At 36.8% G+C, this 15,778-nt stretch overlaps 1 protein-coding gene across 1 annotated transcript in view; it reads left to right on the top strand.

Moving 5' to 3' along the window:
• The window catches only part of LOC107703928 (transforming growth factor beta-2), a 37,178-nt gene that overhangs the window by 16,423 nt on the left and 4,977 nt on the right, over positions 1-15,778 (top strand). The window contains exons 2-4 of the mRNA XM_016506737.1: positions 9,158-9,321; positions 12,833-12,965; positions 15,553-15,663. Coding sequence (XP_016362223.1) covers positions 9,158-9,321; positions 12,833-12,965; positions 15,553-15,663 — 408 coding nt within the window. The remainder of the gene's footprint in view (positions 1-9,157; positions 9,322-12,832; positions 12,966-15,552; positions 15,664-15,778) is intronic.

The following is a 15,778-nucleotide window of genomic DNA, read 5'->3' as shown; positions in this document are numbered from 1 at the left end:
CTTATGCTGACGGCCCCCATTCACTGCAGAGCATCCATTGCTGAGCAAGTGATGTATTTCCCCAAATCTGTTCCGATAAATAAACAGACTACATCTTGGACAGCCTGAGGTTGAGTACATTTTCAGAAAATGTAAATTTTTGGGTGAACTATTCCTTTAACGAACATACATATTTTTATTAGACTCTTCACGGATCACTGATGAAGAGTCCTGACCACTGATGAGGCCCGTGACACACGACCTGGAACATCTGTGGTGGATGATGAGTTGGGCGTTTCACTGTAATGTAGATAGTGAAAAGGTGAAAGTGTACGCTCATGTGTTTGTGTAATTGGATTCAAACGCTAATTCCTTCCCTGTCAAACACACATCTGACAGCGTTTTCCAGCCAGAGAGAGAGAGAGAGAGAGACGGTCCGGTCAGCAACAGGAGTTATTTCGAGACTGAAGGACGGACAGCCATGTCATCGAGCAGACAAGCTGGCTAATCTAACTGTTCATTAAAGCCTGGAGGAAATCCAGCACACAGGAAGTAGGACTGGGGTCAGTGGTGGAGCAGAGGACACTGGGAGGCATTTCCTGGCGCAGGTGTTTGATCAGTGAGAGTTCAGGGGTGCAGATCAGTAACCAGGATCCGTGTCTATTTAACTACCTAATGCCTTCAAGATGTATATTCCTCGTAGGGTAAACAGCTTATACACCGGCAGGGCTTACGGTTTCAGTGTTTAAAGCAAACATGATGTCATGTCTTCACAGATGTGCGTACAGAGGTTCAGTTGAGGTTTATATATTGTGCGAAAGCATCAGATAAGCATTTTTCGCTAACTAAACAACTGGTGGCGGCCACAGTGCAGCTCTGTAGCGTCTTTCCTCTCAGGAAGGAAGCTCTTGTGAGATCAAGCCGCTGTGCATATTTTTTGGCGCACATCACAAGTGGTCCTCACTCACGAAGACTTCCTGAGTTTAAGTTCCAAGTGTTTGCAATGGCAAACCTGACGAGTGATTTATGGGAACATAAAAAAGGCCCTTTGTTATTATTAGTGTGTATGAAATGTGTGTGTGTGCGAGAAGGCTATTGCTCTTTGTGTGCGCTTCGTATCGGGTTCAACCAGTTCAGTTTCAGCAGCACATCTGACTATTTTTTTCCAGCGTTATCTCTTTTTTATTGAAAAACGATTACATTATTTTATATTACATCATTTTTTGTGCACTTGGTAATAAGGTGCTATCAACGAGCTTATGTAAGCTTGTAAAATTCCTTAGATGGGAATAATAAGCCCTTGTGAGATATTTTCATTGTGTGATCAAAAAGAAAACACACCCAGCTGAGAGTGTTAGCTTTGCCTATTAAAGTGCTTGTAAAGTCAGGTCATACGTGCTAATTTGACACAAATAATCACACAAGCTCCGCTCAAACAAAAAACTAGGCCTAAAGTTAAGATTTATGTATTTGAATTGCATAAAAATGCATTTAAACATGCTAATAAACTTAATGTGGTGCATATTTGTCAATCATGCATAAATGAAACAGGTCAGATTTCTGTAATACGTAGTACTAATAACCTGAATGTGTTTTAAAATATACAATAAATCCAATGAGCTTTAATCTCAGTATTGCTTTGATTATTGCGGTTGAATGTTGGTTGTTTCAGCTAGTCATATTTGAACCGTGTTCAAACTTTTTAACTGAATAATTTTGTTTTCACAATGAACATAAAGAAATTTGTTTGGGAAGCCTGCATTTATAATGCATTATAATTCATGCATAATTATAATGTATTATAAAGTTGTTTGTTTTGATTGTTTGTCAGATGCTACAACATATTATAAAGTTGTTTGGAAATCATTATGCATGCATTAAGGATACCCATAAAATGCATTATAAATACAGGCTTCATAGAAAGTTTTACAATTTGGTTAAATGCATTTTGAAAATAGGATTATTTAAATTAAATCAAATAGTAAAATAAACTTTGCCATGATTTGATGTTAAAACTGTGTAATCCAAATGGATGGACATTTTACATGCGATTCAAATACACAAATCTACATTTAGGCAAAAGTGTGTGAACCCAAAGCACTTCCTCTAATCTGATTCGTTGGCTGACTTTTGAGAAAGAACTAATCACCGAGTTTGCAAATGCTTACAAGGTCATTAACATCTCATTTTTGAATTTGACGTTGGAGCCACTTGGGAAAAATTAAACCATGTATTCATGAGCAGAACTATTTATTCTGCGCTGTTTATGTGAAATAATCAGTACGTATCACTTTTGGAAGTCTTTACACATTCTGTTATTTTCTGTGCAATTACAGTCTCTCTGTGTACGTTAATGTGGTTCTGATGAGTTTGTTCAGACCACAGCGGCACCACATGCGACTAATCATTTTTATGTCACGTTGGTGTAAATCAGCGGTTACAGACGCTCTGCTACTGAATCTGTGTAAATCAGCGGTTTGCTTCCTGACTCAGCCCATATTCCCCAGCGGACTGAGGGTGACAGCAAGCTTGTGTTGTAGAGAGATTAGAAGTATCATTATACGTATGTGCGCGCTCACTTGTGTGTGAACTCGGTGGAGTGTGGTTTCAGTGAACCCTGCTCAAAGCGTCCAGTGTAGTAGTAGCACAGCAAAGCCTTTCATGCAGTCGAGAGGTAAACACTGCGCCTTACGCTGCCTTATTGTAAATGTGACTTTTTCTGCTGCTGGAGGGAGGAAGCTTCAGAGAAGAGCGCTGGACTTGACTCTTCTCTTCAGCTGGTCAACAGAAGAAACCCTTACAAAGATTGATAGACTTCTGGTGCTTGAGATCTTGGGCAATGGAAAACTGTCACTTGTCACTTATGCAAACACATAAAACTATTTAAATCCCCTGTTACACTTTATATTGGTAGTCAACTTTAGACATTATACTGACTGTAAGTTACTAACTCTCATTAGAGTATTAGTAGACTGTAAGGTGCAGGTCAGGGTTAGTAGAATAAGTTGGCATGTACTTGCAAACGTACTTTTAGAAAAAAGTTGGAAACTCCAAAAATTGGAAAATCCAAATAAAGTGTTAGCAGACAGTCAGCTAATACTCTAATGACTGCTAGTTGACATGCAGTTGCAAAGTTACTTAGTCAGTAGAATGTCTAAATTGGACTGTCAAAAGAAAGTGTTACCAGACCAATTAGAACCAAAAAGTATCATGGTTTCCACAACAATATGAAGAAGCATCGAAACTGTTTTCAGCATTGATAGTAATAAACAATAAGAAAAACTATTAGAAGGAATTAGAATTAGAATTCCTGAAGGATCATGTGACACTGAAGACTGGAATAATGATGCTGAAAATTCAGCTTTGATCACCGGAATAAATATATAGTTCAGTCATGAAACTCTAGATGGCGCTTTCTGACGGGGTGTTAACGTAACTGATGATATTCAGAGAGTTAAACGACTTGGCACAAGCTGATTGGTTCATGCTGCATATGCAGCCAATGAGTTTACTGCCTTGCATTTATATGGCTGGCTAGCACTCACCTGAGATTCCTGCAGCGCGCTTTCAGAGTTCTCTGAAACCCTCCACCTTCCCCAGCTCCACCTGTATAGATCTGCCACGGGTTATTTTATATGCTATTTGTGCAGCAGCAGCACGTCTTAAATACTCACGGCACCGTATCGCCGTATTCATTGGCAGTAGCAAGTTCCTGTACTTGCTTGCAGCAGCAGCAATAATCTACAACTACAGCAATAACCAACAGCAGCAGCAATTCAGCAGCAGCGTAGCAGATCTATTCCACCAAGACCAAATGCATTAACATTGTTATATCGATCACCATGCTAAAATGTTCCGAGAGTTGTCATGATTGAAATTATATTTTATATAATATATTCACATAGAAAACAGTTCTTTTAAAATGTAATAATATTTCACAATATTGCTGTTTTTACTGTATTTTTGATCAAATAAATATAGCCTTTGTGAGCAAAAGAGACTTCTTTCAAGAACATACAAAATAAATGAGTAAATCTTACTGACCCTAAACTTTTGAACAGTACTGTACTTCTGATATGTAAATTTATAATAAAGTCAAACATAATAACAGGATTTGTTGATTTATTTTGTACCACCTGTAACTGAACTGAACTGAGTTCTGCTAAACCTGAGAACCAAGCTAAGGCAAAAGCATCAGTATAACTCATTCACAGTGTTGGGAAGTAACTAGTTATATGTAACTAAATTACGTAATTTAATTATAAAAATGTAATTGTTACTGTAACTGATAAAAATGTATAATTAAATTAAAGTTACTTATGAAAATGGGGATTGTATCTGAATTTTTTACACACACACATCCACATACAGATTTAATTGATTTCTTTCATAAATTGCACTGACTGCCCTAAAATAAGACGCAAATGTTTCAGGAGTTTAGGACACCTAATAGTACATATGCTTATTCGATAACTGTTTTGTTTCCTATTTGGATTTATGCATATGCTTTATTTTTTTTGATTAACTGTTTTTTCCAATGCATTGTTAGATGCCAGTGTTTCCTGTCTGTGCAAAGATTTGATTTCAAATACAGTATCATAGCTACTAAACTGTTTCTTGTTATGGTTTTAAATCTGTTTTTTATCCTCAGAATGATCTCAAAGTAAGTCTTAGTTTGTGGTGGCTGTGCTTTAAAATTAAATTATTCAAATCTTAATTCAAGTGATGAAGGATTTTGAAAGTGACAGTAATCAGTGTTGAGTACAGTAAGGTTAACCCGGCCTGCTTTACAGGTTTGAAAATGATTAACAGTTGAAAACATTAGAAATTTAGAAAAGTAATCAAATGTAATCAGAAGGTTACTTTAATAAAGTAATTGAAATAGTTAAACTACTTATTACATTTTAAATAGGGTAACATGTAATCTGTAATTTATTAGATTTCCAAAATAACCTTCCCAACACTGCTCATTCAAAACACCCTTTGCAACCACCTAGAACTATTAAGCGGTGCCCCGAAAAAGCTAACTCTAACATAGTTGCATTGTGGCAAGCTGGGCACAACCATTCACATACTTTCACATTCACTTGGTACACCGTTACTTATGCATTAAATATTGATTATAAGAAAACTCTGCAGAGTGATATGAGAGACTTTGCATGGCGTAATGGTCAATTATACAATTACAAAAATATCTGATGACAAAATACTGCGAATGACCATTCAGAATAAAATACTCCAGAAAGCCCTGTAATAAAGTTACTTCTCTTGAAGTGAAAATTCACAATTTTCCTTCAAAGCCCTGATTGTTCTTACAGTCACGGCAACTGCCCAATGTTTTCTTCTGTCCGTCTCATGTGGACGGACGTCCTGCTTGCGTAGGCTTATTAAACAAACCGTTGAGCCTCTGTAATCCCTGACTTCTGTGCAATGCTCAGGCTCCGTTTAGAGCTTCAGGCCTCATACACTCACCCACACACACACACATATATATATATATATATACACTTATATATATAGGTATATATAAAAATATACAATATATTTGCTGAAATATATTTTGGACATTTTTTGTGTATTTTTGAAAAAAATATTTTAAAATTATAAATATATTTAAATACATACATATAAATACATTTAAAAATATAAACTCTAGGCTATTCCATTGACGTTTGCATTGCATTTTCTTGCTCTGAAATACATTTTGAAATATATTTTTGTATATGAAGAATGAAATTAAATATATTTTCAGTTTTCATTTCATTGAACTTCACTACAACATAAATTTAGCATATATGTGACCCTGGACCACAAAACCAGTCACAAGGGTACATTTTTCGAAATTGAGATTTATACATCTGAAAGTTGAATAAATAAGCTTTCCATTGATGTATGGTTTGTTAGGATAGGACAATATTTGTCCGAGATACAACTATTTGAAAATCTGGAATCTGAGGGTGCAAAAAAAATCACAATTTTGAGAAAATCGCCTTTGAAATTGTCCAAATGAAGTTCTTAGCAATGCATATTACTAATCAAAAATTAAGTTTTGATATATTTACAGTAGAAAATTTACAAAATATCTTCATGGAACATGATTTTTACTTAATGTCCTAATGATTTTTGGCATAAAAGAAAAATCAATCATTTTGACACATACAATGTATTTTTGGCTATTGCTACAAATATACCCCAGCGACTTGAGACTGGTTTTGTGGTCCAGGGTCACATATTTCAAAAATATTTTGGCCAGAAAAAAAAAAAAAAAATCCCCCATATGGGGAACATGCAAAGCTCATGCTAAAAACACATTAGTTACACACGGTTGCGGGGTGATTTTGAGCAAACTGAGTGTATCGCTGTGTGTCACGCGGCATCACGCAGCTGTAATTCATGCAGTGTCATGGCGGCCCGTCAGGAGCTCGCTTACACAGTTGTGCATGTGGCTTTGTTTGTCTTTGTTAATTTGTTGAGCTACTGTGCGGAGTGTCGCTCTCATCTCGCTGTAGCACACATGGTTGTCAGCACACTCGCGGTGTGTGTGTGTGTGTTTACGGGGCCTGTCAAAGCACATGACGTTCACACATGGTTTGGAGTACTGTGTGAGTGCCGGGCTAACCATATGGAGCGGCTCTGTACTGCAGCTGACCCTCGCGTGACGGCCCGGCCCCTGGGGTGTGTCCCGCTATTGTTTCATCACACTCTCAGTGTACACACTACGCCTTGACGCGCCCCACGAGCACGAGGGCTCACACGTAAAAAGTTACATCACTGCAGCAGTGCTCACTGCCTCTGCAAGACTGATTTACACAGTGAAAGTTTTAAATAGTTTAAACGCCTCGAGTGCCATCAGCTGTGTGAGAAATATGCAGACCCTTGAGAAAAAGAAGTGCACTTTAGCATACTTTTAAAAAGAGCACTTACTGTATGGAAATAATGTACTTTAAAGAAAATATTGAATGTAATGGTTATGGACACTCAGCTAATTTGCATGATATTTACAGCTAAATGTATTTTAGTTTAAATTTATATTAAATGCAGTTAACTGAACTTTAGCTTTAGATTTTCGGACCCACTTAAGTAGGTCTATATATGTAGTTTTATACTCTGAAAAAAAACCAAATTGGTTTAGAATTTCGTTTAAAATTTTTACTCAGAAATTGCTAGTAAATTTCACAAATAATTACAAAGAAAAGGGAAGTTACACATTGAATTAAACATTAATTTTTTTAAGGTATACTGTGGGTTTGGTGAGAAACAAAACGAAATGGCAAGTTATTATAGGCTATTTTTATGAAAACTTGCGTTGCAGTCCTGTGTGTGAGTGTGCAGCAGCTCATGCCACGCACAAACGCATATCCTTTTGAGATATCAATTATAATAAATTTTAATAAAACACAAAAATACATTATACTGTAAAACTCTAAGAGTAGGCTATTTAATATCTGTTGTTCTCTGGTTGTCAGTCAGAATGACAGTTCTTGCGTGAACCTTAGGCCTATATATATATATATACCCAAGCCAATTTATTATTCTTTCCTTTTTGTCTTAGTGTTTAAAATATTTATTTTGAAACGAATAAATTAATTAATTACTTAATTAAACAAACAGACTTACTGGGCGAGCAGGGTAGGCTATGACAGCCATCATACCCTGCCATGCCCAGCTGATGCAAATAATATAATTTATATCTACACAGAAGAAAGCCCTGTCTAGGCTCTATGAGTTGTGTCTAGCTATTTATTAGTCTGTTTGTTTGATGAAAAAAGATTAAATGTAGTTGCAATAAATGCATTAAGAATCCGTGCAACTGCAGCAGCGGAGGACTATTATTCTGCTGCATGGAACTGCGGAAGAACTGATGATGGCACGGTTTGATCTTCCCACGTATAGAAATCGAATATTCAAGCTGTTTATTTTTCTATCCCTGAACGAAAAACGAAAATTTAAACTGAATTCTCGTGAAATCTCGTGAAAAGGAGCCGTTTTTTCATTTTTCTACTTTCAATATTAAATCCAAAAACAAATGAACGAATGATACAAGGATTTTTAAACATTGAAAATCCCCATTTCCACTATCAGGGCAATAATTAAGTTCCAATCAACTAAAGATGTTACAAGTCTGCCTGGAAGAGGACATGTGTCTATATCGTCCTAACGCAGACTTTGAGTGGCCAAAGACTCTTCAAGGATCACAGCTGGCGAATCGCAGAGATTAGTTGAGTCTTGGGGTCAGAAAACCTAAAAAAAATTCAAACAGCCCCTACATCACCACATGTTGTTCGGGAGTCTTTCAAGAAAAATTCTCCTCGCTCATCCAGAAACAAACTCCAGCATATTCAGCTGTCAGACACGACTGGAACTTCAAATGGCACTGGCTTGTATGGTCAGATGAAACTAAAAAAAGAATACCTCATGTCCACGGTTAAATATACTGCTGGATCTTTAATGTCGTGGGCCTATTTTTCTGCCGGAGGTCCTGGACGTCTTGTTCAGATGCATGGCATCATGGATTCTACCAAATACCAACAGATAAAAAATCAAAAACTGGCTGTCCATGCTAGAAGCTGAGGTTGGATCTTCCAACAGGACAATGATCCAAAACAAACATCAAAATCAAAACAAAAAATGTGTCATTGAGAACAAAACCAAGCTTTGGCCGTCCAGTTCCCTGGCCTGAACCCTGTAGAAAATTAGTGGTGTGAACAGAAGAGGAGAAGCACCAACATGGAGCTGTGAATCTGAAGGATCTGGAGAGATTCTGGATGAAGGAATGGTCTGTTCTCCAAACTCCTCCGTCAGTATAGAAGAAAACTCTTGGGAAAAGGACATTGCAATAATTGAGTGCCAATAATTGTGGCCAACGTGAACTAGAGAATAACATTTATTTCACAATGAGATTTCCCCCCATGTTCCATTGTTTTACTTTAATGAAATGTTAGGATTTTGTGAAGTTTTTGAAGGAAAGATCAAAAGGATAAATGATGCAGATTTATTTTCACAGCTGCCTTTGCTCATATGTAGTAAGGGTACCAATATTAGTGGAGGGCACTGTATATACAAAATAACTAAATAATGGTGTGCAGGACTGGCAGAGGGATTGGATTCTTTGCACACATGCAGGTACATAAAATGTCTTACTTAGCAGGACAGTAACACTGCTCACTGTTTGTTCCAGATGTCATCTCTCCAACACATTACAACCCGTACTTCAGGAGGCTCAGGTTTGACATGAGCTCCATGGAGAAGAACGCCTCGAACCTGGTGAAGGCAGAGCTCAGGATCTTCAGGCTGCAGAACTCAAAGGCCCGTGTGTCTGAGCAGCGGATTGAGCTTTACCAGGTGAGTCCTGTCCTCTCCATCTGATCATTTGACTTCATCCACTCATTCAATTCCATGAACTATTGCATGTAAACTTGAGCTGTTTTCACACTTGGTTAATTTCCTTAGTAGATCTCTTGTGACAGTTTTCCATTTGGATCCAAACTACTTTATATTTTTACATCATCAATGCTAGAAACAGCTAATACCATACACTAGGTAATTATTCAAGAGGACAACATGCCAGTTCCAGTGCTGTTAAAATTTATGACCAAAAATTAATGTACAAATCATATAAAAATATACTTTATTTTACGTTATTTTATAAATTTACGCCAGATTTGCCAAGATAACAAAGTCTGCAATCAAAATTCAGAAATTTCATTAAGAACGCAAACATTTCTCATCACAAATATCCAAGACGAAATATTCACATTATAGCCCTATATTCAATGTATGTGAACACTTGTTTTTATGTATGCAATTGTATTTATGCTAAACGAATAAAGCTGAAAGAAATTGATACATGAAAGAAACATAACTGAGAACTCTAGAAACTCTTGTGCTGTGTTGAAAATCCTTTACCTAATTTGGTTTTTGACTGAAAAAAAAAAAGCATTATTTGTGGATAATTAATGTCGTGGTCCTATTTTTCTGCCGGAGGTCCTGGACGTCTTGTTCAGATGCATGGCATCATGGATTCTACCAAATACCAACAGATAAAAAATCAAAAACTGGCTGTCCATGCTAGAAGCTGAGGTTGGATCTTCCAACAGGACAATGATCCAAAACAAACATCAAAATCAAAACAAAAAATGTGTCATTGAGAACAAAACCAAGCTTTGGCCGTCCAGTTCCCTGGCCTGAACCCTGTAGAAAATTAGTGGTGTGAACAGAAGAGGAGAAGCACCAACATGGAAATAAAGCTGAAAGAAATTGATACATGAAAGAAACATAACTGAGAACTCTAGAAACTCTTGTGCTGTGTTGAAAATCCTTTACCTAATTTGGTTTTTGACTGAAAAAAAAAAAGCATTATTTGTGGATAATTTTGGCAATGTTCACTCTGAAATGCATGAGCTCAGATCAATGATCAATCGGTTCCAAACAGAGATACAAAAGTTGTGCTAATTGAAAGAAAACCAGTAAAGTAACTAAGGCCACTTGTACTCAGTTGCGGTTCACTAATACACACTCAAGTTCCGAAAACGAAGCAAACAGTGACGTCAAACAGGCTTGTGTACGCGGTGTGAAAGCGCCCACACATGCACTTTTTAACCTCTCTCCTCCTCCTCTGTCCTCGTATGTTCGTTTATTTATCTTAAGGGTGCTGTAGGGCTCCGGCCCATCGATCAACGGAGTTTTATGTGTGTGTGGAGAGACGTGAGTGTGGAATGCTGTTTGGTGATTTAGAGTTCGGAGGGTCTCGAGGGCTAAATAAAATCCTAGCGTCTCCCACCTGCCTCTCCGTTTAACCTCGCTCCCCTCCTCTCTGTTCATGTGTCCGGTCCGTCATGACAGGTGCAGTAAACACTGGCCCACTAACACAGAGATGGTGAATGTCTTAGGGAGGGTTTAAAAGGAGCTTGCAGGGAAGGGAGAGGTTGATCCGCTTCCATTTGTATTACTCATGTTAATGATCCTGGTCAGGATCATACAGTCGTTATAATTAAAGTGAACTTCAGTACTGAAAATATAGTGCAATATGACACATTAATGTAGGTGTTACATTGGCTGATTAAAGAAGGGAGTCAAAAATAGTGAATCTATTCACCATACTGGGAAAAGTTCACTTCAGGAATGAACGAAGTAGTGTCTGTTTGATGTTTGGTGTATAAAAAATGGTGAAACAGCTCAAAGTAAAAGATTAGAAAGAACAATACGATATGCAGTTTCACTGTATAGCATATACTTTATTCAAGCTGTCAAACCGCAAGACCAAAATAGAAGGCCAAACTTTTTTTTCCCCAAATATCATGAATTATTCATTTGACCGCATGGCTTTTATTTGGTGGACAAAAGTTTTTCCAAAAGTTTTTTGATATTTTAACAAAACTGCTTCTAATGAGGTTGACATTTTTTGTTCATGTCTTCAAAAGTTCAAAATTGATTCAGAAATTAAAAACGTTCATCACAGAAGAGGTGTTTTTATGGTTATTATTTATTATTATTAATTCATGGATAATTGTTTTTTTTCTAAGACATAATATAAAAAGTAAATGACAAAGTATTACAATTTCTTCATAATGATGTCAAAATCAGTATTAATTCAGAAATGAAAAAAAAAACCTTCATTACAAAAAGTGTTTTTTTTTTTCAATTAACAGGAATAATTAATTCCTAAATTATTAAAATATTTTAAAGAAATATTTTCCCTTTTTCTCAAAGAAATAAAATACAAGAATATGAATAACTAATAAACTTTTCAACAATTTAATTATTTTAATGAGGTTGACACTTCTGACTTATGTCCTCAAAAAAAAAAAAATTCAAAATCAATATTAATTCAGAAATGAAAAGCATGTTCATTCATCACAGAAGAGGTGTTTCTAATTCATTGTATAAATAGCTTTTTTTTAATGAACACGACCGTTAAAAAATTTGAGGCCAAAACATTTTTTCAAAGTATTTTCTGCTTAAAAATGCTGCATTTATTTGATCAAAATTACAGTAAACACTGTAAATAATAATAATAATAATAATAATAATAAATATTGAAATAATATTACAATTCATAAATAATTTTCAGCATCATTACTCCAGTCTTCAGTGTCACATGATCCTTCAGAAATCTGCTCAAGAAACATTTCTGATTCTTATCAATGTTGAAAACCGTTGTGCTACTTCATATTTTTTGTGGAACCCATGATACATTTTATTATTCAGGATTTTTTGATGAATAGAAAGTTCAAAAGAACAGGATTTATTTAGAAATCTTTTGTAACATTATAAAAGTCTTATAAATGCATCCTTGATGAATTAAAGTAGTCATTTCTTTCAACAAAATCTTACAGAAGTGTATTTTAATCTGTAATAAATGAATAGATCCCTCATATCCCTCCTGTTAAACCAATCAAGCGTTACTGTTGGTCTGTGTGGAGATTTATCTCTGTATCAGCAGTTGTGTAACTAGACTCCAAACTGGCCCAAAAGCGACAGCAGACCCCTGTAGCTCCAGCCTAACAACCCTACAATTAACAATCTCCTTTTTGGCCTCCGTCTGAGCCTCTCCATCCTACGTTCACCAACGTGGCCTGATGGAGGGAAGCTGAGCCGCTGCAGCTGAAGCAGTGTTTTACGCATTAAGAGCTGTGCTGTCCAACGTAAACAGAGGAATAACAGTGCACCCTGTCCAGCATCTGTTTCCGCCACCGCAGCCTCTCCAAGCATTTCCCAGACCTGGCTAATCAATCAGGGAGCGTCCAATGGGAGGAAGGGAGCCGCTGCTGAGGCGCTGGACAGGGTGCCGCTCTAGACGGGCACGTTTGCGGTCTGTGCTTGACCCGTGCTGATGCCTGTCCTGTTTCTGTAGATTTTAGGTCACAAGGACCTCACGTCCCCCACGCAGCGCTACATTGACAGCAAGGTGGTGCGCACCCACACGGAGGGCGAGTGGCTGTCGTTCGACGTGACGGAGGCCGTCAGCGAGTGGCTGCTGCACAGAGGTAAAGTCCTGCTGGAAAATCCAAAACAGAAGATTAATGACTTTTAGTCCTAGTCTGTCTCTTAGGATTCTCCGAAACATTGACGAAAACGTCACTTTTAGCTGATTTAAAAATGTACAATCTTTCTCTTACGGGAGAATGGACCAAAAATATTGCTCAAGAGTCATCTTGTACTCATGGATGTGTGTAAAAGAAATGTGCACTTGTAGTGAACTTCGAATCTTTAAAGTATATTTTTAAGATAATATAATATTAATTAAACAAAATATTATTTGATATTACATTTAATTAAGTTCATATTTTAAATGTACTAGATTGCATCTGTGTTAAATGTGTGATTACAGATTATTCAAATACAATTCTTAATAGAAATTAAATTAAAACAGAGTTAACTTAAACTAAAATCTAAAAAAAAAAAAAATGTTGTTTATACACGGCCCGCCGTTCATGTTGTTAAATGAATGTTTCTTTCAACTAGTTTCCAAGGCAACGTTTATCATTTTCATTTAATTTAACTTGATGTACTGAAATTTAAAATGATTAGTGCTGTCAAACGATTAATCGCGATTAATCGCATCCAAAATAATTGTTTTTGTTTACAAATACACACACATGCATGTATATATTTCAGAAAAAAAAAAAACATTTTTATATATTACATATATTTATTTATTTATAATATAATATATATGGATATAAATATAGATATGTAAATACATATAAATATTTTCAAAATATATACTGTATGTGTGTGTATTTATATATATACATAATAAATATACACAGAACACACACATACTGTATATTATGCAAACAAAAACCTTTATTTTGGATGCGATTAATCGATTGACAGCACTAAAAATTATAAAAACACTTAGACATAGACATATTTGAAAACAATAAAACGAATTAAAAAAATGGCAATTCACACAACAAAATTACAAAACATACCGTTAAAAAATATACTTAAAAGTAACATGAAAGCAGAAAATATAAATGATCAAATCTAGTTCAAAATATAAAAATCTATAATAGTATCTTGCATTAAAGTGTATTTTAGTTTAGTAAACATGTTTGTGATTTCAATAGAAAACAGAACACTCTATATATAGTTGGTTTAACTTAAAGGGGTCATCGGCTGCCCATTTTCCACAAGTTGGTATGATTCTTTAGGGTCTTAATGAAAAGTCTATAACATACTTTGGTTAAAATTTCTCAATGGTAGTGTAAAAAACACCTTTTTACCCTGTCAAAATCAGCTCTGTTTTCAGCAAGCTGTTTTAGTGCATGTTTCTTTAAATGCTAATGAGCTCTGCTCACCCCGCCCCTCTCTTCTATGGGGTGATGAGCCGTTCTCATGAGACTGTTTAGCCACGGAACTTGCTAACTAGCACGTTATTAGAAAAGGCGATTAGCAAAGATTCATAAAAGAACCTTATACTCACTTCTTGAGGCTAGATGAGGCTGGATCACGAATGATTCGCGCAAACATAGATGCATTTAGGTAGATCGGGGGGCGCATTCCCTTCAAAAACAAAGGTAATCCACTGCGTCTCAGATGTCGGGAGTAAATGACGACTGCTATGCTACCTCAATCGATTGGGAGCCATTCTTGTCTACACCTGCTCCGGCGGTGAAACAATGGTGGACTGATGACAGCTCACTCAGGGCGGAGCTAAGGTAAAACACAAGTGTCAATCAACAATCGTGTGACATCACACAGCCAAGAATCTGAGAACGGCTTGATTTGAGAAAGAGGAAATGATTTAACGAGATATAAAAAAAAAAGCACTGGGTGGATTTTTATCATTATAGGATGGTTGTGTACACACACTGCCAACACACATTTCAGTCAAACAACTTAAGTGCATAAAAGCATCCGATGACCCCTTTAAAGGTAAGTAACCAATAAGTTAACTTAATACAAAGAGACTGACTTAATCAACAGAAACGATAATACTTTTATCATTTTGCTGCAATTAAGTCCAAAAATATTACATTCAGATCACATTTAATTATATTCACTTAGGAAACTTGACAAAGTATATTCATTCAAAGTATATTTGGAAACCTAAAACCTACAATCAATATTTCCGAATGACACACTAAAGCAAAAGTTGTTGTGAAGCATCTGCGCAGTACTGTAAATGTAATGGATTTAGCCATTTCTGTATTCTCAGCTCGAATCCTTCGTGTATGCAGCGTTGAGTGAGTTTTCACCATGGCTTTTCAAAGTGCACAAGAATAGCAGTAGTAACAGGCCAGAGCAAAAGCAATGATGAAGGTGTAGGATCATCGTCAGCCTACATGAGCTCATAACAGCACGAGCCCAGCGGCTCTCCATCACATTACGCAGGAGAGCGATAGAGCTCAGGCCGCAGCAGCAGATCTTCAGCATGACTGGAGTGGCTGTGATGAATGCTGGAGCTGAGACGGCAGTGACGCTGTGTGTGACTCCTGAGGGATGATGGGAGTGGGCTAGATCTGCATCAGGGGCCAGATCCAGAGATGAGCTCATTTATCTGCTGTAGATTATCTGACCTTGCTGTGCATGTGTGTGTTTCTCACTGTTTTCCTCTCCCACCAGACAGAAACAATGGATTCAAGATCAGCCTGCACTGTCCCTGCTGCACATTTGTGCCGTCAAATAATTACATCATCCCCAACAAGAGCGAGGAGCTGGAGGCGCGCTTTGCAGGTGGCTTTGGGTGGGGGTGCGAGTCTGTTCGTTTGTGAGTTAGGGCTGTTTCTGTGTGTGTGTGTGTGTGTGTGGGTGTGAGAGAGTTAGTGTGTGTGTGTGTGTGTGTGTGTGT

Source organism: Sinocyclocheilus anshuiensis, unplaced genomic scaffold (assembly GCF_001515605.1).
Source record: "Sinocyclocheilus anshuiensis isolate Anshui unplaced genomic scaffold, SAMN03320099.WGS_v1.1 scaffold991, whole genome shotgun sequence".
NCBI lineage: Eukaryota > Metazoa > Chordata > Actinopteri > Cypriniformes > Cyprinidae > Sinocyclocheilus > Sinocyclocheilus anshuiensis.
This window is presented reverse-complemented; position numbering and strand designations above follow the sequence as displayed.